The sequence below is a fragment of the Anomaloglossus baeobatrachus genome, chromosome 4 (genome assembly GCF_048569485.1).
Source record: "Anomaloglossus baeobatrachus isolate aAnoBae1 chromosome 4, aAnoBae1.hap1, whole genome shotgun sequence".
NCBI lineage: Eukaryota > Metazoa > Chordata > Amphibia > Anura > Aromobatidae > Anomaloglossus > Anomaloglossus baeobatrachus.
The window spans coordinates 392,988,530-393,015,577 of NC_134356.1; the positions used below are offsets into that span (position 1 = coordinate 392,988,530).

Genomic DNA, 27,048 nt, shown 5'->3' on the forward strand with positions numbered 1-27,048 from the left:
CGCGGCAGCCAATATGGGTAGCGGGGGAGGCAGCTGGGCGAGCGGGTATGGACCGGGTCCCTCGGCCACGATGACCGACCCACTAGGGGCACATGGGCGTGGGTCACTCACCCTCCCTTCCGAAACTCCCTCTTCCTCGCGTCTCCACATGGTCGCCACAACCTCCGCCATGTCGGTTTCCCACTCCTCCAGGAGGAGCTGCATTTTGACCTGCAGCCGTTGTTGGAGCTGAGCGGTCCGGACCTCCACCCATGCCGCGGTTCCAGGCGCGGGGGCTACGGTGCTGCGGGACGGCATAAACATGGCTCTGGCAGCCTCTTCCAGGAACCAGCAACAAGATGGCCTCAGGGTCCTGGCGTCCCTGCTTTTATAGCCGCGAGCTACATGCGGCCAGATGCCATCAGTCCCCCTTAGTCTCTTTTCGGCTCCTCTACAGGGGTGGGGTTTTGGCCTTCGCGCCTCCACTGCTCGAGGAGACGCTCGAGCGGGAATTTTTCGCGCCCAAGATGGCGGCTTCTCAAATTTTTCGGCCGGACACCTCCGGCGGTCACAAGGCGCACCTCTACCAGACAGCAGAGCGGTAAGATCCTGTTTGTGATGCCAAGTTGTCGCGGGCGGAGGAGGGGACGCTGTGCTCTCCCACTGCTCGGGTTCGGCTGCTGCCGCTGCTGCTCGGTGGTGGCTCGAGCGGTGGGCCGGATCCCGGGGACTCGAGCGGCATTCCTCGCCCGTGAGTGAAAAGGGGGGAATTGATTGTGGGGATTTGATATTGTCCGTGACACCACCCACGGTTGTGGTGAGATTGATAACACCACCGCTGCTCTGGACGGAGATCCCGGGAGTGATGACAGGGAGCAGCCTGGATGTTAGTCCTCCCCTCCGTGGGTAGGGAGTTGGTTGTCCCGGGGCCCGGTGAGGGGGTAGGGATGGATGGCAGGCGGGTTACAGGGCCTGGTGAGGTGCAGGGTCGCGGGGGCAGCGCTGTGCCGCACGGCACGGTGGTACTCACTCAGCCAATGATAAACACAGAGTCTCCGGTAAAACAATTGGCTGGATGGACGGGTCCCACAGATGGCTGCGGTGTTTCTCCTCCCGGCAGGTTGATGGTGACTGCCTTTCCCTGCACCTGTGTAGTGTAGATGGTTCCAATGGGTTCCCACCGGTAACACGCTCCCCAGCTTGAAGGTTGCTGAAGGAGACCCTTTTGCCCGCAGGCTCTGGCCCTGGGAACTTTAGCCTTGGCGGTGACTGTGTTTCCCTCTAACGGTTGGACTGTTGCTTTCTGTCGGGACTTGGCTGCTGGGAAACCCAGGAGGTTCCCTTCGCTAACGGATTTGACAAATTGCACGGCGACTCCTAGCCTTGTCGGGGTCCGTAAGCCCCTGCCGGATGGTGCTGGCTTCTCTTTGCGTACCGGTCCGGTACCGCCGGGTCACTTCCCTGTCCACGGTCCTTATGGCTAGCTCCAATAGGCCTCTCCTGCAGATGGTCACCACCATCTGCCAACCTTGCTGTTCCGTCCGGGCCACACACCCAGACCACTTTCTGTCTGCTCCTTTACCACTTCACTCTCCTCTCACTTTCACTTCCAAACTCAACTCACTCTTTTTCCCGCCTCCAGGACTGTGAACTCCTCGGTGGGCGGGACCAACCGCCTGGCCCACCCCCTGGTGTGGACATCAGCCCCTGGAGGGAGGCAACAAGGGTTTTTGTCTGACTTAGGTGTGCCTGGCCGGGAGTATGGGGTGTGTTGGTGTAGTGCTTGTGACGTCCTGGCTTGCCCAGGGCGCCACACAAACAATCTGCCTAATAATTCTGCAGAACTTGATAAATGGCGTTGATGTCCTTTGGTCACATCATCCCTCATTACACAAATACATATCACCTAATCTGCTACATCCAATGATAATTACAGTTTATACAGCTTGTAGTTGATAATATTTATAAAATGATATACTAACTTCCCTAGTTAAATTTTTAGGAGGTCAAAAGTTTCTTTTATAGTTACAATAAACTAATCCACTAAACGCCAAGAGGTTTTCTCATGTTTCATCGTCTGTAGTGCACCGCTCACCAGCCTATTGGCTTCCTGTTTATCAGGAGAGAGTGCACTCCTGATGACTGACAGTTCGGACCAGTAGCTTATGGATCTGGGTACTGTACCACATGCTTTGGTCTGTAGCATTAGAGAAGCACAGTAATACTAATGCTGGCTGATTCAGGCCTTCCAGTAAACTGGACAGCTTTACATTAGCATATACAAACTCTATTTAAAGTGAATCTGTCAGGTGCTATATGCACCCAGTACCATGAGCAGTTCTGGTTATATATTGCTAATCCCTGCCTAACTGTCCCTGTATACACTAGCATAGATAAAGAGATCTTTAGAAAAAGTATTTCTTAAGATCATTTCTTATATGCTTATGAGGCACACGACTAGTCACAAGGGTGTGAGTTCCCTTAGCTAGTCGGCCCAGTTAGCATGTTAGCACACCCTTGTGGGCATACTAACATGCTAATGAATGCGCAGCTTTGCCACGCAAACCTCACTCTTCATGACGGCCAGAGGAGGATGGATGAGCACTGCGTATGATCCAGAGTTCCCTGGACGTCTGATCATGTGCACTAAATTGATGCTGGGTATAAGCTTCCTGGCTTCAGTGAGGTATAGTGCACTTGAATGGACGTCCCAGGGACTCCGGATCATGCGTAGTGCACATCCATCCTCCGCCAGCCGCCATCAAGACTGAGGTTTGTGCGACATCGCTGCGCATTTATTAGCATGTTACTAACATGCTAAGGGGGCCAACTATCCAAGGGAACTCACACCCTTGCAACTAGTCCCTGGCTTCCTTAGCATATAAGAAACAATCTTTAAAAATACTTTTTCTAAAGATCTGTTTATCTATGCTAGTGTATATGTGACGCCCCAGGGATGCCGATCCTCTTCAGGGAGGCCACAGGGCTTGTTCAATATGGCCTACAGGTAATGTCTGTTTTTATATGTCGTGACGCCACTCATGGCTTGCGGTCAGGGATGTGAATGACCACCGCTGCAGGTTTTACAAGTGTCTGGGGCTGATGGGGTCTGCAGTCAGATAATGTAGCCTCCTGTGAGTGAGGCAGGCCCCAGGGGCTCGGGTGAGCAGAGTAGCAGGTTCCGGAATAACACAGGCTGAGTCCAAAAGTCTTTTAACTGGTTTTTACTCACTCCAGATGTTGCGGTGAGCTGACCCGGGCGTTGCTGTGATGAACCAGGTAAGACCAGGTGCTCCCTAGGGCCAGTCTGAGGGTAACCTGTTAGCTCGCCTTCCTAGCACTCTGTGTTTGGCTAACCCCCTGACGTGGAGTACCATGGGGGTCTATCCAGGGAGTCGCTACTGCATTTTCTCCCCTGTGTTTGGACCGTTTGCCGGCAGCATAGACCAAGTGAGATGTCTCCAAGCTCTGTCCCCTTATGGGTCCCTGCGTTGATGCTGAGGCTCGGACTCTGTGAGGTTGGTGAGGTACATGTAATTCCCCTCACCGGCAGGTTTAGCAGGTAGTTAAACTGGAGTCTGCTCTAGGGACCTGTACCCCGTACGTGCCTAGTCACCAGGAACACCTCTCTGTTTCACCAGGTGACCGTTCTCCCCCGCTAACGGCTACTACCCCGTGCAGGGTATGACTAGTGTCAGCGCGCGTGTCCACCTCACGACCACCGCTCACCCCCACCAGACTGGCTCTCCTCCCTTCCTGACAACATCTGCACTCTAGCTCCCAGCCCCTCCGTTCCACCCCTTGATAAGATTTGAAGGCTAGCGGAGACTGCCCAAGGGTCCCATCTACTGGTGTGGGAGAACTGGTTGCTATGTGTCTGTGCGTAGACACCTCGTTCTGGCCCTTAGGATTACCTGGAAGTACTGTGGCGCCTGATCGAGTCAGGGGTGCCACATTCCCCCTTGGTTATCGACAGCACGTCCTCGGGCTGCAAAGATAAGTAAACAAAATACAAATTTTTCCCACACAGGGGAGATATTTACATGTAAACATACCAGGTACCATACCACCACCACCCACCACCCACGAGTCTTTAACCCAAGACCCGAATACGGAGTGATCACCATTCCTTTTGGTGACCTGGTCTCGGTCTGCTCCGCCACAGACCATTCCGGCGACAGTCCTCTTTGTCCTGGTGGCGTAGGGTAGGCCCCATAAACAGGCCTGCCCCTTTGGTGGTGCAGAGCCATGCCCCATCATCAGGCACACTCTGGGGTTGGTACCACTGGGGTAACTATGTACACTGCGAGAGTTGGTGGTTATAGCCAGTTCATAACCTATGGTCCATGTAAAGTGCACATAACCTGGTGCTAAGAATACTTGAAAAGTTCACGCAAAAGTCCTTGCGGGCACATTTTACTTAAACGTTACTTTAACTTTCATAAAACATTTTAAACTATTTAAATTGACTAAATTGACTTCCGCCTTCCAAGGTCAGTGCTTGATACTTCGGTGCACTGACCCTTGAAGGTCGTGTCATGGGCGTCCCCTAGCAGTGGTGACAATGGGGACCTGGTCGAAGCGGTGGGGGTGGAGCCTGGGCTCACTGAGGTCCTCCTTGGACATGGCACCACATCCAAAGCAAACCAGCCTCTCTCTGATATATGCCGTGTAAACTCCACCATGTCCCCCATGTACAGGTCATGGCCAGGGTGACCCTGCTGCAAATGGGACTGCACGTCCCGCCGGGACACAAAAATCCCCTCTTTTACCCCTGCTTCCACAATGAAACCCCACCCCTTACGGCAATTGAACTCCTCCACTACTCCCAGGTGGAGAGGGCCTCGAGCCCAGGATCTGGCCCGCCGCAGGACTGCTTTTCTTGCAGGTCCCGGGCCTCCAACTGCTCACTCCCTAGAATGGGCTCCACAAGGGGGCGTGGGCGACCGGCTTTCACCCGTCGTCGCTCTCTGCGGGCCTGCGACGTTGAAATGGCCCTGGGGTGGGCCTCCCTCCGCAGTGACATCACCTGGTCATCAGTGGACCACCAGGTGAGCGAAGCACTCTGCACCTCTTCCTCCCTGCTGGGATTTGCTGTGACCTGGTTGGGCCAGGTAGGTGATGGGGTGGCGGTTGCCAATGGCTGCAGGACCTGTTCTCCCTCCCTGGCGGAGGGTGCTGCGACCTCTTCCGGTCGGTGGGGGGACAGCAGCGCGGCCTTGGCTTTAGGTAAACCAACATGGTCTGCCTCTCTTACAGAGGGTGCTGCGACCTCCTCCGGTCGGGCGAGTGGCAGCTCTGGGATCGAGCCTTCGGCAGCCGGGCAGGACGATGGCAGGACTTCAGGATCCCTCTCTAGCAGAGAGGGTGGTGTGACCGCTTCAGGTCTGGTAAGCGGCAGCTCGATGACCGGGCCTTTAGCAGCCAGGTGAGCCGAGGACAGGGCATCCGGACCCTCTCCAGCGGAGCGAGTGCTGCGACCGCTTCAGGTCGGGACTGCGTGGGTGTTGCACCTGCTTCCGATGGTAGCGCCGGCAGGATCAGCACACCAGGTAAGGAAGGGGTAGCATCGGACTCACCCGGAGTCGGACTGGAGACATCCAGTGGCGGGGTCTCTGTCGTTGGCAGTGGTTTAGGCTGAGCATGGGCGGCACCTCCGGGCGGGCCCCGCTGCACGGACAGCCGCAGGCCTCGGATCGCCACCAGCATTCTGCTTTTCCAGGCGGCTACTTCCCATTTTCGCTGCTCCTCCATGCAGTCAGCAATCCTTTCAACCTTCGCTTCTAACTCCTCCGCCGTCATGGGCCTTGACCAGCCCTGCTCCCTCTGATCACCTCCTGCTGACGCCATCTTGCTCCTTCCCTCGCTCATCAGCCTCCTGTCAGGTTTTGGCCTTAGTTTTGCTTCTCCTCCCACAGGGCTGGGGCGTCCCAGCAGTCCGGGAACAGATCAGCCCCCATCTCCTCCTTTCGCGGGGTCAGAGCGCTCTCTGGACTCTGGGACTGTCCGTGGGTGGTTACTTCGTCTGTGCGGGCTGCAGCCTTTTGGATCGCGCGCTTTCAATGGTGGCAAAAAAATGGCAGCGGTTCAAATTTTGCGATTGGACCGCCAAGGCACACTGTCACCCATCTGAACGGGTCTAGTCCAGGATCCTGTTCGTGACGCCAAAAAGATGTGATGCCCCAGGGATTTCGATCCTCTTCAGGGATGCCACAGGGCTTGTTCAATATGGCGAACAGATAATGTCTGTTTTTATATGTTGTGACGCCACTCACGGCTTGCGGTCAGCGATGTGAATGACCGCCGCTGCAGGTTTTACGAGCGTCTGGGGCTGATGGGGTCTGCAGCCAGATAATGTAGCCTCCCATGAGTGAGGCAGGCCCCAGGGGCTCGGGTGAGCAGAGTAGCGGGTTCCAGAATAACACAGGCTGAGTCCAAAAGTCTTTTAACTGGTTTTTATTCACTCCAGATGTTGCGGTGAGCTGACCCGGGCGTTGCTGTGATGAGCCAGGTAGCACCAGGGGCTCCTTAGGGCCAGTCTGAGGGTAACCTGTTAGCTCGCCTTCCTAGCACTCTGTGTTCGGATAACCCCTTAACGTGGAGTACCATGGGGGTCTATCCAGGGAGTCGCTACTGCCTTTTCTCCCCTGTGTTTGGCCCGTTTGCCGGCAGCGTAGACCAAGTAAGATGACTCCAAGCACTGTCCCCTTATGGGTCCCTGCGTTGCTGCTGAGGCTCGGACTCTGGTGAGGTACATGTAGTTCCCCTCACCGGCAGGTTTAGTAGGTAGTTAAACTGGATTCTGCTCTAGGGACCTGTACCTCATACATGCCTAGTCACCAGGAACACCTCTCTGTTTCACCAGGTGACCGTTCTCCCCCGCTAACGGCTACTACACCGTGCAGGGTCTGACTAGTGTCAGCGCGCGTGTCCGCCTCACGACCACCGCTCACCACCACCAGACTGACTCTCCTCCCTTCCTGACAACCTTTGCACTCTAGCTCCCAGCCCCTCCGTTCTACCCCTTGATAAGATTTGAAGGCTAGCGGAGACTGCCCAAGGGTCCCATCTACTGGTGTGGGAGAACTGGTTGCTATGTGTCTGTGCGTACACACCTCGTTCTGGCCCTTACGATTACCTGGAAGTACTGTCCCAGCATGGGACTGCTAGGCAGGGATAACTAATATGCACCCACAACTGCTTGTGGTTCTGGGTGCATATTGCACCTGACAGGTTCCCTTTAAAATCTTTTGTAAACTCTGCTCAGCCACTGCTGCTAAATTGCAGCAGTGGCCGATAACCTACACAGATAGAACAGAGCTTGCTTAAGAACAAATAAATTGCAAAGTTGCTTTTTTTTACAGGTGCTTTGCAATTTTAACCATTAGTGATATTGAGATTAAACCTTTAAGAAAATCATATCTATGAACACAACACAACATACACCCAGTGTAAAAAATGCTATCCTCTTTAAAAAATATGTGTTCAATCTATTATGGTGGATATGGCGGGAGACTATTTAAGGGGTTTTCCACTTTTATTATTTCAATTATGGCTTCAGTGTGCTATTGAAATAATAATCAGCACATACCTATCAATCCCTTGCCATTCCTCCCTACCACTGGTCAGGTCTACCATGGATCTGTTCTCCTTCTCATTCGGTGTTGTCGGGACCTGACTGTGGCAGCCAATCAAAGGCCACATTAGTGATTTTGGGACCCTGCCAGCAGTTAAGGTGGACCAGTGGGGATTGATAAGTGAGAGGGTTGAAAACAATTTAGTAATGAAATAATGTATATTAAATATGTTAGTGTAGTTGTATGTGTTCATATGATTACAATGTATAAACTTATGTGTAGTAAAAAGCTGTATTGACTACTATAAACAAGCAGTGTAAAATATGCATATACTTGGTGTTCTACTATTTGACAAAGCATTGCAGACACTGTTATAAAAGAGCAATCTGTATAAAACAGGCTTTTGTAATAAAATAACAGGAAATGAAATAACTTGTCTGAGTCTGACTAACATATTTAGCTATCAATGGTGTATTTGACAGAATGTACAATAAGTCAAATAAAACCGTCTGGAGGTAATTATTATACATTACTGAAAGGCATTTGTGAAGTCACATAGATATATTTTTGGGTTACACTATATTATAATATGCTCTGTTGTTTGTATTAGGCCTAAAACACACGTCCTTGATAACCACGCACGTGTAATACGGGCCGTTTTTCATGTCCGTAATCCGTTTTTTGGTCCGTAAATAACGCACGTGTGGTACCTGTGTGTCCGGCGTATGGTAACCACGTGTGCGTGTGGAATGGCCGTGTGTGCGTGTGAAACTTAACTGACGTGTGTGTTGTCCGTGTGAAATGTCCGTGTGTGATGCTAAATGTCGTTGATACATGCCGGCTGACAGCAGACAGAGTCGCGCGCTGAGAATGAACTCGGGTGAACTTCACCCGACTTCATCCTCATACCGTGGCTCTGTTTGTGTCGCGTCCTGATTAGCGGTCACCCGTGAAGGACTCACCGGTGACCGCTAATCACCAGAGTGACTGAATGGAGTACCCCTCTCGCATACTCACCGTTCCCCGATCACCGGCGCAGTGCTGCACGGCTGATCTCTAAACTCCGGCGGCTTTTCCTATTTTGAAAAAGCCAGCTGCTCCTTAATCAATCTCGTATTCCCTGCTTTCCCCGCCCACTGGCAAATATGATTGGTTGCAGTGAGACACGCCTCCCACGCTGAGTGACAGCTGTGTCACTGCACCCAATCACAGCAACCGGTGGGCGTGTCTATACTGTGCAGTAAAATAAATAAATAAATAATTAAAAAAAATGGTGTACGGTGCCCCCCTATTTTAATACCAGCCAGATAAAGCCATATGGCTGCAGGCTGGTATTCTCAGGATGGAGAGCCCCACGTTATGGGGAGCCCCCCAGCCTAACAATATCAGCCAGCAGACGCCCAGAATTGCCGCATACATTAGATGCGACAGTTCTGGAACTGTACCCGGCTCTTCCCGATTTGCCCTGGTGCATTGGCAAATCGGGGTAATAAACAGTTAATGGCAGCCCATAGCTGCCACTAAATCCTAGATTAATCATGTCAGGCATCTCCCCGAGATACCTTCCATGATTAATCTGTAAGTTACGGTAAATAAACACACACACCTGAAAAATCCTTTATTAGAAATAAAAAACACAAACACATTTCCTGGTTCACCAATTTAATCAGCCCAAAAAAGCCCTCCATGTCCGGCGTAATCCAGGATGGTCCAGCGTCGCTACCAGCTCTGCTGTATGAAGGTGACCGGAGCAGCAGAAGACACATCCGCTCCTGTCAGCTCCACGCAGCCATATGGCTTTATCTGGCTGGTATTAAAATTGGGGGGACCGCAAGCCGTTTTTTTTAATTATTTATTTATTTCTATACTCCATAGTGACACGCCCACTGGCTGCTGTGATTGGGTGCAGTGAGACACCTGTCACTCAGTGTGGGGGCGTGTCTCACTGCAACCAATCATAGGCACCGGTGGGCGGAGAAAGCAAGGAATACGAGATTGTTTAATGAGCGGCCGGCTTTTTCAAATTAGAAAAAGCCGCCGGAGCTGTGTGAACGCCGTGCAGCGCCGCGCCGGGGATCGGTGAGTATGAGAGAGGGGGGGAAACTTCAGTCACTCGGGGGATAAGCGGTCACCGGTGAATCCTTCACAGGTGACCGCTAATCAGTACACGGCACACAGACAGAGCCGCGACATGACAATGAAGTCGGGTGAAGTTCCCCCGAGTTCATTCTCATCCCGCTACTCTGTCTTCCGACATGTAGTAACGACATTTTGCATCACACACGGACATTTCTCACGGACAACATAGCCACACATCCCTGCAAGGAACGTTTTATTTGGACTCCCATAGGCTAACATTATGTCTGTGTGTGCGTGCTCCGTCCCAAAAACGAACATGCTTCTGTGCCAAACGGAGCAAAAAACGTGGGACGCACACGAACACACGGAAGATCAAATAACACGAACGTGTGCCTTTAAACATAAAAAACATATGTGCACGTTTGGTTGTATCTCCGGTATGTACGGAAACGGACCAAACATGCACGTTTTCAACGGATGTGTGTTGCGGGCCTTATAGATAGTCTGTGTCACACTAGTAATCCAAAGGCATTCATAGTGCCGGTCTACTCACTGCGCTGGTCTGCTCCCCTACAGCTCTACCTGTTACTTCTGTACCTATCACCCCTGCCTTGACCCTTCATCAGGTGTTGCAGGTTCGGGGACTGCCCTGTGAGTTATACCTGGTGACTACCTGCAGCCAAGCCTATCCTCACCATGTGAGGTTCTAGTGAATACAGGTTGTTGCTTAGTCACACCCCTCCAGGGTAAGCCCAGTCAATGGTGTAGTGGGTCAACACCCACCAGCGGTAATAGTAAGTTCAAGCCATGGACTCCCCTGATAAGATGGGACCCAGTGACTCCAAGTCCCACGTAAGTTCTATATGTGAAAGTCCGTGCCCAAAGTGAGCGCCAAGACCAGCTTACTCCAGCAACCAGTGTGGTAGCAACTCAGCTGCAAGGGTTGTCTACTTCAGTCTCTACCCTGTCTCACATCTCAACCGTGACAGGTCATCCTTCCCAATGAGTGACATCTTCTCTAGTGGAGCTGCCTAGAGTCCCAGCTTTTGTAGGCACAGCTAAGCTTCAACTTAATGTACTGTCTCGCTGTGATGGAGATCTCAAGGAGAGTTACAGTAATATCAATCAGTGCCAGATTCACTTTACCCTCCATGCTCAACTGTTTTCTTCTAACAAAGCAAAGGTTGCATTTATGGTCTCTCTGCTGTCCGGACAAGCCCTCGCCTGGGCGAATCCCATTTGGGAGAGTGGAGGTCTGGAGATCCATGATATTAGAAGATTTTTGGAGATCTTCTAAGCGGTGTTCAAAGCTCCTGGTCGCACCTCTGCAGCCACCTCTTCTCTTCTGAGTTTGAAGGAGGGCACAGATACTATGGGTCAGTATGCAATACATTTTCATACCCTGGCTGCAGAGTTGGCCAGGAATGAGGAAGCCATGGTGGTGGCCTTCTGGCAGGGGCTCTCTAGTCGTATAAAGGATGAAGTGGCAGTCAGAGACTTCCCTTTCTTCCTGGATGCCCTTATACACCTGGCTATTTGGATAGATCTCCGCTTTCACGAGCGAGTTCTGGAACAGGCAGAGGATCACCCAGGCTTGCATAATACTACCTACTGCTAGAGAATGTATCATCTATTACTGAGCCGATGCAGGTTGAGCGCTCCAAACTCCCTGTGCAAGACCATCAGCACAGGTTTATTAAGAATGTGGAGGCAAAGGACATTTTGTTTGTCAGTGCCCTGTGATGCCGGGGAAACTCCAGCACTTAGGGTCAGTCGGAGATATGACCCTGGGTGAGAAAAATTGCTCTCCAAAGCTGTCAACTGAAGTCACTTTGGTCTGGAGTTAGAGATTTCTTTCTGTGGCAGCTAATTTGGAATCCAATTCCACTTGAAACTTTATCCGTCAAGACCTGGTTCATCAACTTCAGCTCCCTATGCTGCAGCTCAATCGTCCCCTGAATATTGCCTCTATTGACGGTCAACTCTTGTCTGAGTCCATTTGATATACTATGCAGCCGGTCATGTTGCATTTGGAGCTTTGTATTCAGAGATGATTTCCTTCCATATGATGTGGAAATTCGTGAACTCAGTTCTTCTAAGTCTTCCCTGGTTGTGTCTAGACACACCAGTCATGGACTGGTCCTCTGAATAGGTGCTTCAGTGGGGAACCAATTGTGCTACCAGCTGCCTTGCTGAAGTACAGTAGCTCCTAAGTCTCCACCCTCAGTGGCTGGAGATCTCTCTTTTCTGTCCTTCTATTATCTAATATTATATTATTAGCAGATGTTTTTTGTGTTACAACATAAATAATTATTAACCAATTTCTTAAATGGAGTCTGTTACTCTCTAAAATTAATTTTAAATTGACTATACGGTGTTGAACAGTAAGTTAACAAATGAGGAGGATTTGATTCACACTTGCTATGGCCAAGAGTTTGTGCACCATTATGCCTCCTCATTTGCAAACTTCGGGCTTTCCCTTGCTTCTGATTAACAGTACTTGCTTCTTGCACTGCCTGAATGCTGCCGATGTGTGTGTACATACGCACTGGCTGTCCCTAACTTTACTAATACACCCGGAAGTGCAGCGAGCAGTGTCAGAAGAAAGAAGACAGAGAGGAGAATGTTCCTAGCCACTATGCTGGCATGCAGCCAGTATGCATACACACATTACTTTCACATTCAGATAGTGCTCTGAAAAGTGAGCTCTGCCAATCAGAAGAGAGTGAAGGCCCCCAATATGCAATTAAGGAGCGTAATGGTGAGCCAAACTCTTGGCCATGCCAAGGGTGCACCTGACCCTCCTCATTTACATACGATTTAAAAGTTATTTTCTCAAGCATTGAAACAGGTACCGTGATAGTATGATTGTTATAGAGGCTCTATGTCCCCTGCAACACCATATAGCCCATTTAAAATGCATTTTGGTGGCGACAGACTCCGTTTAAAGATGAGTCTAAAATTAAAAAACAAACATATTTGCAGGGCTAGAAGACAAAGTTTAATAATTATATAATATATACTTACAAAGATATTGGAAGTTTTCGGTATTTCAGCAGTGGCAATGCAGAATACGAAATGCAACCACATCGGTTGTAACAGTAGAGGGTACTTTACACGCTGCGATATCGGTACCGATATCGCTAGACAGCGTACCTGCCCCCGTCGGTTGTGCGACACGGGCATATCGCTGCCCGTGGCGCACAACCTCGCTTACACCCGTCACACGGACTTACCTTCCCTGCGACGTCGCTCTGGCCGGCGAACCGCCTCCTTTCTAAGGGGGCGGTTTGTGCAGCGTCACAGCGACGTCACACGGCAGCCGCCCAATAGCAGAGGAGGGGCGGAGATGAGCAGCTGGAACATGCCGCCCACCTACTTCCTTCCTCATTGACGGTGGACGGAGGTAAGGAGATGTTTGTCGCTTCTGCGGTGTCACACATAGCGATGTGTCCTGCCGCAGGAACGACGAACAACATCGCTACTTACCAGACATCGATTTTTGGTAAATGAACGACCTCTCATTTACCAACGATTTTTGTCTCATTTGCGATCATTTAACACTAGAAGTCCCAGAAATTTCGAGCTCCATAGGGTTTCAATGGTAGAAATATTAAATGACCCCTTTCTGGGACTTCTAATGTTAAGGTCGCTCCTGCCTGACACACACTGCGATGTCGCTAACGACGCCGAATGTGCGTCACAAACATCGTGACCCTGACGATATATCGTTAGCGATGTCACAGCGTGTAAATAGCCCTCTAGGTTCTTAACCAGAGCTGATCGGACTTGCAAAAAACCTGCACTGTGAGGGCCCTGCTAAATTTAAAAAAAACAACAAAACAATCCGCTCCAGAATCCAGTACCTTTATAACATCTATGGGGACCAGAATCCGGAGATTAAAAATGTTGGTGGAAGGCATAGGGGGATAAGAGCGTGCGAGGTGTACTCACCGAGACTGTGTCATGGCGGCATACTCCTTCCAGATCACGCTTTCCCTTCTGGAGCCGACAATTGAATATTCACTACTTTGCCACCTGCGCATGTAATTGGTTGCAGTTAGACACGCCCCCACTCTGAGCGACAGCATGTCAGCTGACTGCAACCAATCAGAGGCGCCAGGATGGCCGGTGGGTGGGGAAAGCAGTGCAAGTGTATGCGGGTCAGTTTGGTGGTATAAAAATAAATAAATAAAACACGGCTGTCAGGCTGTATCTGTGCTGTATATCCAGAACCCAGAGTCACACGTGCGAGGGACTCGCATTACATCACCCGGCAGCTGCACACTCTCCTGACAGGAGCATGCAAGTACAAAGAAACATATGCTGCTGACCTGCTCTTGTCAGAAGAGTTGTCGGCTATGCCGGGTGATGCGAGCGAGTCCCTCGCAAGTGTGATTCCAGCCTAAAAGAAATCGCATGCGGATTTTTTTTAATAAATAATTAAAATAAAAAATGACGTGCTGTCCTTCCCCCCCAATTTTGATACCCAGCCAAGATAAAGCCAACTGGGGGCTGGTATTTTCAGCCTGCAGCCGGCCCGGTATTGCTGCATCCATTAGGTATGACAATCCCGGTGCTTTACCGGCTCTCCCCGAATTGCCCTGGTGCAATAGCAATCGGGGTAATAGCAGGGGTTAATAACAGCACACAGCTGCTACTAAATCCTAGGTGTGATGGCACAGGTGTCTATGAGATACCTGCATCACTAACCTGTAAATGAAATTAAATAAGTACAAACACAGAGAAAAAATCCTTTATTTGGAATAAAATACAAAAACACACCCTCTTTCACTACTTTATTAACCCCAAACACCCCTCCAGGTCTGGTGTAATCCACACGAGATCCCACGCCGCTTTCAGCTCCTCTACAACTCACAGCAAGCGGCCATAGAGAACGACCGCCGGCTGTGAGTGTAGACTTTGACTGAGCCGCGATGAGCAATGACTGCAGGCAGACGCTGTCTGACTGCAACCAATCACAGACGACAGGATGGCCGGTGGGCGGGGAAAGCACGGAAAGCTGTGTGTATGTGATGAGCCTATTGCACAGTACAGGAAGTGAATGCATGACCCGGAAGCATTTTGCTGCCATGACACAGAGTCTCCATAAGTATTGTTTTCTTTATTTTCCCTTTAATGTCCCCAGTGCCAAATCCGGATCGTACACCCGTAATCCCGGGCATCTTTGAAACCGCACAGATCCTGACTTTTACAGTCCGGGTCCGCTCAGCCCTATTCTTGACCTCATGTATCAGTCATTCAGTCACGTTTTATTACATTCTTATCGTTTTTACAATCAGTTTTGAAGATACCAATTCAAAGTGATAGATAATATGACTGAACTTACTATCGTTTAATTTTTACAAAAAGAGGAGGCTGTCATATCAACCCATGAAAATGTCATACCTTTGCAAGGAAATAAGACATAATTACCAAACTGATGTTGCTTACGTGTTATTTTTTTTTTTTTTTTACATAAGGCCATGTGTATGTTTTGGGTGGAAAAGCAAGTCTGAAATTTGAAATAGGCCACGTGATTTACTACTTCCCAGCATAAATGATAGAAGCTGGAAGGAGTTGTAAGGAGTGGGCTCAGGAGCAGAGCTCACTCCATTCATGGTGGAGCCAGCTGTGTTATACAGGAGTCCAATCCTGGTATTTTAGCCCTTTAGATGGTAGAATTGCAGAAGCCATACGCTCATGTGGCCCTAGCCTTCGATAATTGCTAGATCAGCAACAGATAAAACAGTGGCTTTATCAAAAATACACCAGTAAGTGACACATCAGTGGATTCAGTCATTATACATCATGCTGTGCTAAGACTACATAGCAAAAACCTGATGACAAATTGACTTTTTTATTAGAGACTTGACAGTACAATATGTTACAATAAAAAGTATCAAGCTCACAAAATAATTTTCCCCTTCTAGTTTCATTGTTTTAGTAACACCAAGCAATTTCTAAGTTTTCTATAACTTTTCAAGAAAAAAAAAAAGCACCGGAACAATGCAGAACCACCATGAAAATGTTTAGTAGATTGTATTCCATTTTACTAACATGACCCTTGATAAAGAAAGTTATTGTGCTAAGCTGTACTTACAGGATATATGCGATTACACCAATGGACCAACAGTCTACTGCTTTGCTATAGGGTTTCTGGGCAAGGACTTCTGGAGCTGAAAGCGCAACACATACTTAAGTAATTTCATTTTTAGACAAAAGAAATGTATACATATACAACGCAGATCAATTCACTGCACCAGAGAATTGGATTTTATGCGTGAGATTAAAAGTATTAAAATTAGTTAAAAGTGGATGACTTGGGTTCCAAAGGTTTTTTTTACATTAAATAAAAGTATCTCCACTTTTACGTCACTTCATTTCCAATACATCGCTCTCTTCCCCGTGTGTGCAGAGCAGTGTCCCCAGAACTAATTGGACACTTATGTTTTTATTAAAGTATATTCAGAAAAATGAGCAAAACTACACAACTAATCCACACACTCTGAAAAGCAAAGAAGAACCAAGTCAACAACTGAAAGTCAATAATGTGTGGAATGTGTCAGAAATACAATGTTGTAAATATTCATTATATTTACATTGTTGATGTGCTTTGATCCTATTTTAAAAAAGCATGGTTGCCAAACAATGGCACATAAAAATGGCAAATAAAATTCTTGTAAAAAAACGAACAAAATGTTTGTGAACAATGTGTCCATACAGGCTTGTAAACATATTTTTAGCCGTTCCTGTCTGTACAGTGATGGAAGTCTATTCATTGTCATCTTGAAGGTAGAGTATTTTATGTCACAGACCGGGGCCTTCATTCATCAAGACTGGCATTTTGCACACCAGTTTTGAAAGATTCGGTGAAGAAAATGTTGTCGGTGACCTCTCCCTCTTCCCGCTAAGCACCACAAACTTTTCAAAAGTATGTTAAGATGGCAAAAGTTAACCAACTTTGAACTGGACAGCCATGAGAAGGTCCCACAAAATAAGCCAAAAAGATGGATATGAAAAAGCTGGGTAATGACTAAAGAAACCTGTGAAGTCGGGCAAAGAGAATGTGATGAGGAATGAACCCCATGCGTATCGCCACCACTCAGTGGCTTTCTCATGAATTAAATGCCAAGTGTATTGCTACCACTCTGTGGCTTCCTCAGAGATGACTTTCACCCCTGAGGAAGCTACAGGATGGTGGCGATACTCATGGGGTTCATTCCTCATCTCCTCATGTCATTCTCTTTGCCTGACTTCACAGGTTTGTTTATTCAGTACCCAGCTTTTCCATATCCATTTTTTTTTTGCTTATTTTGTGGATCCTTCTCATGGTTATCTATTTCTACCACTGGTGTTGGTTCTAATTATGTGTCATTTTATACACATATTGAGTCCAGAAAATCCAGTCTAAGGTTGTTTGAGGTATGTATATACATATCTCTTATTTCATATTTACTAATATTTTTATTTTAAACTAAATTGTTGTTAATTCCAATTATTATATGAGTATTCAATCCTTAATCTCTACCTGACTGCATGTATTTTTTATTAGATATCCTATGAATTGATATTTATCAGTTAGCTGAGGTTAGGTGGTGGTCTTATTATGGGCACACCTTACCAGTAAACTTATAACATTTTTTTTTGCATGTCAACATAAGAATGTGCTACTTACCAACATACCCAGGTGTTCCACAGGCTGTGGACATCACATCTCCTTTACCTTCCATCTTTGAGAGACCAAAGTCACTTATCATAATTTTTGATTCTCCTTCTTGACTAAAATATAATAGATTTTCAGGCTAAAGAGAAAAAATAGGAAAAAAGCAATTCATATGCAAAACATAACTGGGTGAGTTCACACCTCTCTGCCCTTCTAGTCATTTAGTGCCACTAATGTTATCTCCAACATGGCTTTTGCTAATATTCATTCCTTGGCTTTTTAAAGAAGAACTGTGGAAAGATGGTCAAGTATTGAAGGCTAATTGAGAAACCTGTAATTTTCACATGATTAGACAATAGATTTCTCAGCTAGATCATTCAATGCATAAGCTTTTAAGAGCTGAGGAAAAAGAATTGCAGCACCTTGGTTCAGTGGCCTTCAATAGTCCATGATTGCGGGACAAGAGCCCTGTGAAGTTTCTATTACTTGAGGATGTCCCCTGCGCTTGATTAGTAGGCCTTGCAAGATGTCATTGTTGCAAAATGATGCTTCCATGACACAGTGCCAAGCCAACTATTCATAGGAGATCCTGAGGATGCCGGAAAGTAGGAGGAGGTGTGCAGGGCTCTGGATCAGGCTCCTGCAGATCTTTTTGCTTAACTCCATAAGTTTTCAATGATTCTTTATCTAAATATGACTGCTGACGCTTTATGGTGTCTCCTTGCATTCTTTTGATTTCCACATCCAGGCCAGCCGATCAGTTTTGGTCCACTTGAAGTAATTTTTTCTTATAGCACTAGACATATTATCGCAGTTTCTCTTCATCAAAGTCTGGCTCATTGCCACAGCTGGTCATCTAGGCCCCCTTTTAGTGCTATTAGCGTAGTGGATTCATGGTTTTGTGGTGCCCTACTTCTCATTTTTTCCCTAATTTTCCTTGTTGTTTGTTATTTTTAAAGATTTCTTGGGTACGTAATATTATATTATTTTCTTCCTTCCCCTATTAGTTATGGTCTGCTCTGTCCCCCCCCCCACCCATCCAATTTAGGGAGTTTATGGTACTCAACTTCTGGTTTATTCTTCTAGCTCATCAGCTAATGGGCAGATTTTGGCAACAGATCCCTGATTGGCAGGTCACTTGTCGGGAAACAGAAGATGGATATAAACAAAACGTCACAGACATTACCGCCAGTGCCAGCCGGTGAGGCAGACTGAGGCAGCTCCCCACCCATCCTCCCTTGTTTTTTGCCAGTCGAGGTTTCATTAGCTGGGAGGACAGCGTTTTTATTTTAAGTTATTGATCATTTTAATGATTTATTTCAGATGTGAATTTATTGGTTTTAAATATTTAATGATTAATTTTTATATAACACATTAAAAAAACGCAATGGCCTTTATTCATCAAAATATATTTGTGGTTATTGGTAGGTATCTGGGTTACTTTGCTTAGGTGAAATATCTTGTGGTGCTGGCGATCCTATGTCAAGACACATATGCATTTCTATTGAGAATTCTCCTTCCTAGCACTGCAATTAGTGGCAGGATTACCATCAGTCTAAGAACACTTTTGCAGTAAGTTTTAATTATTTGCATTAAGGTATTTCATCTCTCTTTTGTGTTGGTATATTTGTGCCGCCTCCGTGCCAGCAGCAGGGCTGCTCGGTTCCGGATCCGCAGTGTCGCTCGGGGGATTCTGCCGGACCCGGGGGTTGCGTGGACAATTCAAATAAAAGGGGACGTATTTGTACGGGATTTTCTGTAAACTGTTTGTGACGCCACCCACGGTGTGTGCTGAAGTATGGCACCACCGCTGCTGTTGTGGGGCTCCCGGGGGCGATGGGATGGCAGTTGGATGTTAACCCCTCCGTGGGTAGGGATGGATGCCCCGGGGCCCAGTGTCTCTATGTCGGGGATGGTGATTGCAGGGGTCGGCGCGCCTGGTCGGACTGGGGGATGTTAGGTTACTCACGGTTGAATAAATTTACACAAGTCCAGTGGTAAACCAAGGTGCTGGTGGCCAGCCGCCACGGTCAGGTGTATCTGGTCCCACACCCGGGCTGATGATCCGTATCACTTTCCTGACCCTTGGGATCTACCGGGCCCTGGCAGATGCCCTATCCCTCTCGGTGGGTGGTTGTCTGCTTTTGGGACTTTGGTTGGGACAGGACCTGTAATCCTGCCCTCAATTGGTTAATTAGCTAGGCCGTTGGTTCCGGTCCTGGCTTCAGGGTCCAAATACCCCCTCTGTGCATGGTTTCTGGGTCGGTTCTCTGGTGTCGGTACCGGCGGGCTCCAACCCTGTCCCTGTCCACCTCGGATCTCCGGCAGCCGTCTTCCCATCTCCTGTTAGATACGGACCACCGTCTGCCACCTAGCCAGCACGCCGGGGCTCCTACCCCGACGACTTTCCCCTCTGACTTGCACTTGAACTTCCACTCCTCTCAACTCAACTCAACTCAACTGACTCTTTTCCCGCCCCGGGTTCTCTAGACCCCTAGGTGGTTGTTTCTCATCCGCCTGGTCCGGCCCACTGGTATGTCTGTCCTACCCTAAGGGGGGGTGGCTAGGGTTTCAGGTTGGCTGAATGTAACCCTGTGTGGGAAGGTGTTGAGCGGTGGCCTCTTTGTTGGACTACCTAGTTTTGCCAGGGCGTCAGATATTTATTCCAGCTTTCTTTTTTATTGTTTGGTTATTTCACCCCTGATGAAGCCACATATGGTGGCGTAACGCGTGGGGAAGGCGCACCCACACCACCTCCCTCACTATTTACTTACCTGGTATTGTATTAGCTCTCTTTGATCTGTACCATATTTATGTGAATCCTACAATTGGTGACTATGTACTGCTGTATACTGTCCTTTGGTACTGCTATTGTGAGCTTGTATGCTTTATATTAATTCATGAGGTTTTGGTTGGTGATGTGCCAATTTGCTCATGGGTAGATCATTCTTTTGATCTTTCCCATTTTTAAATGGTCTTAACAATATTTCTCTGTGTTATTAATAAAGTTTTTCACACTTTTTGCATGCAACAAGGGACTCCTCTTGCTTGATTCCATTATCCTGGATTTTCCAGTATACGTTTGGTGTAGTTGTGCTCACTCTTTCCCATGTGTTGTGTTCCAGTTCCACATACACACCATGAGGATGGGGGGGGTTGCTGTGTATGTGTAGCTGCCTCTGAACTCCACTGACCTGAGTAAACTGAGTTGCAGCATCCCAAACACAACATGAGGACGTGGGGCACTGTGTATATGTCACTACTTCTGAGCTTCAATGACCTGAACACACTGAGGTGCAGTACCACATACACAACATGAGAAATGGGGACGCTGTATACAGTGGGGAAAACAGTATTTAGTAAGCCATTAATTGTGCAAGTTCTCCCACTTAAAAAGATGAGAGAAGCCTGTAAAGATAGACCACAACTATGAGAGACAAAATGAGAAAACAAATCCAGAAAATCACCTTCTCTGATTTGGCAAGATTGTTTATGGTGGAAAATAAGTATTTGGTCAATAACAAAAGTGAATCTCAATATTTTCTTATATATCCTTTGTTGGCAATGACAGAGGTCAAACGTTTTTTGTAAGTCTTCACAAGGTTGGCACACACTGTTGGTGGTATTTTGGCCCCTTCCTCCATGCAAATCTCCTCTAAGGCAGTGATGTTTTACACATTACACACTATATCTGACAGGTACAGGGCATATGTAGGGGATAAAATAAAAAAAATTATATATATATATATATATATATATATATATATATATTTATATATATATACATACATACATACACACACATACAGTGCCTTGCGAAGGTATTCGGCTCCCTTGAATTTTTCAGTCTTCTCCCACATTTCAGGCTGCAAACTTAAAGATAAAAATGTTAATGTTATGGTAAAGAAGCAACAACAAGTGGGACACAATGGTGAAGTTGAACAAAATTTATTGCTTATTTTAAACTTTTTAAAAAACAAATAACTGAAAAGTGGGGCGTGCAATATTATTAGTCCCCTTTACGTTAACACTTTGTTGCGCCACCTTTTGCTGTGATTACAGCTGCAAGTCACTTGGGGGTATGTCTCTATCCGTTTTGCACATCGAGAAACTGAAATTCTTGCCCATTCTTCCTTTGCAAATAAATCGAGCTGAGTGAGGTTGGATGGAGAGCGTTTGTGAACAGCAGCTTTCAGCTCTTTCCACAGACTCTCTATTGAATTCAGGTCTGGACTTTGACATGTCCATTCTAACACCTGGATACGTTTATTTGTGAACCATTCCATTGTAGATTTGCTTTATGTTTGGGATCATTGTCTTGTTGGAAAACAAATCTCCGTCCCACTCTCAGGTCTTTTGCAGACTCCAACAAGTTTTTTTCAAGAATGGTCCTGTATTTGGCTCCATCCATCTTCCCTTCAATTTTAACCATCTTCCCTGTCCCTGCTGAAGAAAAGCAGGCCCAAACCATAATGCTGCCACCACCATGTTTGACAGTGGGGATGGTGTGTTCAGGTTGATGAGCTGTGTTACTTTAAAGGCTGCTTTACACGAGTCAATCCATCGTGCGATTTATTTGGCAAAATCTTTTTTTTTTTTTTTGTTTGTATCACTGATAGGTAGTTGTCCATGTGTCACACGTTGAGTGTTGTCAAACGACCACAAAGCGCTCATCGATATATTGATTGGCCATGGCGGACGTCCAAAAGGCTTCACACATGTTTTCCTTTGGTCAATCTGTCTTTTGTATGGGCGTAATTAGGCAAACTATACAGCCCTCCGTGACGTTGTCTGGATTGTTGCACGCCCTGAATTCTTCTGACCTGCTCAATCCAGTTCTGCTAATGTGGTTGATTGGTTACATCCCATATATATAGTTTCTCTTCTGTGTCTGTCTTTGTTGCCTCGTGTGTCCTTAGCATCAATCTTGTTTGTTGTTTGTGGTCTGGTTAATGTCGATTTTGATCCAAAAAGGAAAGATTGGCATATAACAACTTACCACAAAAAAGGGATAACAAGGAGTGAGGGCGGAAAATCCAGCGAACAAACAAACGTAAGAAAAATTAGGAGTAATGCACTATAAAACACTGTGCATGACGCCAAGGCTGAATGTTCACACATCATGACTACAGCTCCGTATTTTATAACAGTAATAACCAATCAAAACGCATCTGCTACAACCAATCCGATTAGATTAGGCGTGATTATTTAAAACCACAAATACGCCCTGAACGTTTACTGACGTCACAAACAACTACGAGGATGGCCGATTACATGGTGTCACACTTTGCAATGTGTCGTTCATTAAGACTAAACTGACCGATTTTATGGAATCAAACGATGAGTACACTATGCCGAATTTCACACGATTAGGCATCGGTTGGACTCGCAAGGAGCTGTCACAAGAGGAGATGTCGTTACGAATGACGGAAGTGCGTCACAAAATCCGTGACCCCAACGATGCATCGCACAATAGATCGACTCGTGTAAAGCAGCCTTTACGCCAAACATATCATTTGGCATTGTGTCCAAAAAGTTCGATTTTGGTTTCATCTGACCAGAGCACCTTCTTCCACATGTTTGGTGTGTCTCCCAGGTGGCTTTTGGCAAACTTTAAACAACACTTTTTATGGATAGCTTTGAGAAATGGTTTTCTCCTTGCCACTCTTCCATAAAGGCCAGATTTGTGCAGTGTACGACTGATTGTTGTCCTATGGACAGACTCTCCCACCTCAGCTGTAGATCTCTGCAATTCATCCAGAGTGATCATGGGCCTCTTGGCTGCATCTCTGATCAGTCTTCTCCTTGTTTGAGATGATAGTTTGGATGGACGGCTGGGTCTTGGTAGGTTTGCAGTGGTATGATACTCCTTCCATTTCAATATGATCGCTTGCACAGTGCTTCTTGGGATGTTTAAAGTTTTGGAAATCTTTTTGTAACCAAATCCGGCTTTAAACTTCTCCACAACAGTATCACAAACCTGCCTGTTGTGTTCCTTGGTCTTCATGATGCTATCTGCGTTTTAAACAGAACACTGAGACTATCACAGAGAAGGTGCATTTATACGGAGACTTGATTACACACAGGTGGCTTATATTTATCATCATTAGTCATTTAGGACAACATTGGATCATTCAGAGATCTTCAATGAACTTCTGGAATGAGTTTGCTGCACTGAAAGTAAAGGGGACGAGTAATATTGTACGCCCCAATTTTTAGTTGTTTATTTTTTTTAAACAGTTTAAAATAAGCAATAAATTTTGTTCAACTTCACATTTGTGTCCCACTTATTGTTGATTCTTCACCATAACATTAAAATTTTAATCTTTATTTTCGAAGCCTGAAATGTGGGAAAAGGTTGAAAAATTCAAGGGAGCCGAATACTTTCCCAAGGCACTATATATATATATATATATATATATATATATATACAGTGCCTACAAGTAGTATTCAACCCCCTGAAGATTTAGCAGGTTTGATAAGATGCAAATAAGTTAGAGCCTGCAAACTTCAAACAAGAGCAGGATTTATTAACAGATGCATAAATCTTACAAACCAACAAGTTATGTTGCTCAGTTAAATTTTAATACATTTTCAACATAAAAGTGTGGGTCAATTATTATTCAACCCCTAGGTTTAATATTTTGTGGAATAACCCTTGTTTGCAATTACAGCTAATAATCGTCTTTTATAAGACCTGATCAGGCCGGCACAGGTCTCTGGAGTTATATTGGCCCACTCCTCCATGCAGATCTTCTCCAAGTTATCTAGGTTCTTTGGGTGTCTCATGTGGACTTTAATCTTGAGCTCCTTCCACAAGTTTTCAATTGGGTTAAGGTCAGGAGACTGACTAGGCCACTGCAACACCTTGATTTTTTCCCTCTTGAACCAGGCCTTGGTTTTCTTGGCTGTGTGCTTTGGGTCGTTGTCTTGTTGGAAGATGAAATGACGACCCATCTTAAGATCCTTGATGGAGGAGCGGAGGTTCTTGGCCAAAATCTCCAGGTAGGCCGTGCTATCCATCTTCCCATGGATGCGGACCAGATGGCCAGGCCCCTTGGCTGAGAAACAGCCCCACAGCATGATGCTGCCACCACCATGCTTGACTGTAGGGATGGTATTCTTGGGGTCGTATGAAGTGCCATCCAGTCTCCAAACGTCACGTGTGTGGTTGGCACCAAAGATCTCGATCTTGGTCTCATCAGACCAGAGAACCTTGAACCAGTCTGTCTCAGAGTCCTCCAAGTGATCATGAGCAAACTGTAGACGAGCCTTGACATGACGCTTTGAAAGTAAAGGTACCTTACGGGCTCGTCTGGAACGGAGACCATTGCGGTGGAGTTCGTTACTTATGGTATTGACTGAAACCAATGTCCCCACTGCCATGAGATCTTCCCGGAGCTCCTTCCTTGTTGTCCTTGGGTTAGCCTTGACTCTTCGGACAAGCCTGGCCTCGGCCCGGGTGGAAACCTTCAAAGGCTGTCCAGGCCGTGGAAGGCTAACAGTAGTTCCATAAGCCTTCCACTTCCGGATGATGCTCCCAACAGTGGAGACAGGTAGGCCCAACTCCTTGGAAAGGGTTTTGTACCCCTTGCCAGCCTTGTGACCCTCCACGATCTTGTCTCTGATGGCCTTGGAATGCTCCTTTGTCTTTCCCATGTTGACCAAGTATGAGTGCTGTTCACAAGTTTGGGGAGGGTCTTAATTAGTCAGAAAAGGCTGGAAAAAGAGATAATTAATCCAAACATGTGAAGCTCATTGTTCTTTGTGCCTGAAATACTTCTTAATACTTTAAGGGAACCAAACAAAATTCTTGTGGTTTGAGGGGTTGAATAATAAATGACCCTCTGAATAAACTTTTCACAATTTAAAAAAAAAAAAAAAAGAAATAACATTCTTTTTTGCTGCAGTGCATTTCACACTTCCAGGCTGATCTACAGTCCAAATGTCACAATGCCAAGGTAATTCCGAATGTGTAAACCTGCTAAATCTGCAGGGGGTTGAATACTACTTGTAGGCACTGTATATATATGCGCACCCATTCTGACCGCAGCTATAGGGCACACGGGCATCATGTCACAGGCTCCCCCCTCGATGTAATTATGCCTATCAGGGGCCCACAGCTGCAGAGCAAGTGCGGAACAGGGAGCCAGTGGCCATCCACTCCACAATAGTGTTCAGCCATGCATCCAAGGAAATAGCAATGGCCATCATCACTCACAGGCCAGGCAATATGACACCAACACAGTTCAATGCGGTGGTCGCAGAAGATTTGGGGCTCCGGGCAAGAGTTAGGGGCCGGATCCTGGATCTTGGATGCCAGCGACGTACTCAGCCGGCAGGCCCCCTCTATGCCATGTTCGGGGGCCCACCGGGGATATTGACTGGTGACTTAGTGTGCCAGACCGACGCTGGATAGATGATAATTAGTCAAATGGATATCAGACAAATAGATAAATAGGGGAGCACTAGGAAAAGTCTTTAATTTTTGCACATTAGTAAAAGAACCATCACATGAAGCCAAATCGTGCTATACAAATATTTTTATTATGTTTATAATGATGCTTCAAGACAGTAAGGTTTTAGACACAGAAAATCAATTAGACGGGTGAATAAGGTGCAAAGGGGGAATAGAAAAGACCCCACGTGCCCCTGGATAGATGTCCATTCATAAGAATACAGAGGTAAGTACAATTTTGTCCTAATAAATTCAATAACAAAGAGCTGAATTCAGGCTGAATAGCACTCACCCATATTAGTAAAATGACAGACCAGGGTTGCACGACACGTGTTTCACGTCTCCTACGCTTCTTCGGGGGACAGGAGATAATCTATCTATCTATCTATCTATCTATCTATCTATCCATCCATCTTTTTAATCTATCTATCTATCTATCTATGGGTTGAAATTTTGTGAATCCTGCAGAATATTCCATATTTCTGCATAAATTTGACCTAAAACTAAAGTTGAATCTCACACAAGTCTTAACCCCTTCCCGACCTTGGACGTACTGGTATGTACCGGTAAGGTTGTGTCCCTGCATTTGATGTGGGCTCACACGCTGAGCCCGCATCTTTCCCTGCACATGTCAGCTCATCTGATCAGCGCTCAAGTAACTCTAACAGCTGCGGCTCTTAACTAGTTAAATCCCGTGGTCAATCTCTGACTGCGGGATTTAACATGTTCCGGCAGGAAACACGTCATTCCTTGCACCCATCAGCGGCCCTGTAACGTGATCGAGGGGCACCGATGGGTTGCCATGACAGCTGGGGTCAGCTGGGGACCCCTGTGTCTGTCATGAAGAAACGTCTTGTGAACATCGGCTGCGAGCGACATTCATAGGAGACCGTGATTTCTGCTGTACAGAGTGTAGCTGATGCTGATCCTGCTCTGTATAGCACAAGTGATCGGAGCTTCAAGTCCCCTAATGGGACTATTAAATACAATATAAAGTGAGAAAAAAAGTTGTTTTTTTAAAAAAAAAAAATATGAAAATATAAAAAAAAACACATAAAAGTTCAGATCACCGCACTTTTTCTCCATTAAGACTAAAACAAAAAAAATACACATATTTGGTATCGCTGAATTCAGAAATGTGTGATCTGTCAAAATATAAAATAAATTAATCTGATTGGTGAGCAGCATAACAGAAAATAAAAACCAAATGCCAAAATTATGGTTTTTTGGCCACTGCTACATTATACTAAAATGCAACAAGATGTGATCAAAACATCACATCAACCCAA

The 27,048-nt window shown here is 46.6% G+C and overlaps 1 protein-coding gene across 1 annotated transcript in view; it reads right to left on the bottom strand.

The window, feature by feature from the left end:
* Positions 1 to 27,048, bottom strand: part of CAMK1D (calcium/calmodulin dependent protein kinase ID) — a 480,336-nt gene that overhangs the window by 43,325 nt on the left and 409,963 nt on the right. The window contains exons 5-6 of the mRNA XM_075345270.1: positions 17,314 to 17,440; positions 15,739 to 15,814 (exon numbers count right to left, since the gene is read on the bottom strand). Coding sequence (XP_075201385.1) covers positions 15,739 to 15,814; positions 17,314 to 17,440 — 203 coding nt within the window. The remainder of the gene's footprint in view (positions 1 to 15,738; positions 15,815 to 17,313; positions 17,441 to 27,048) is intronic.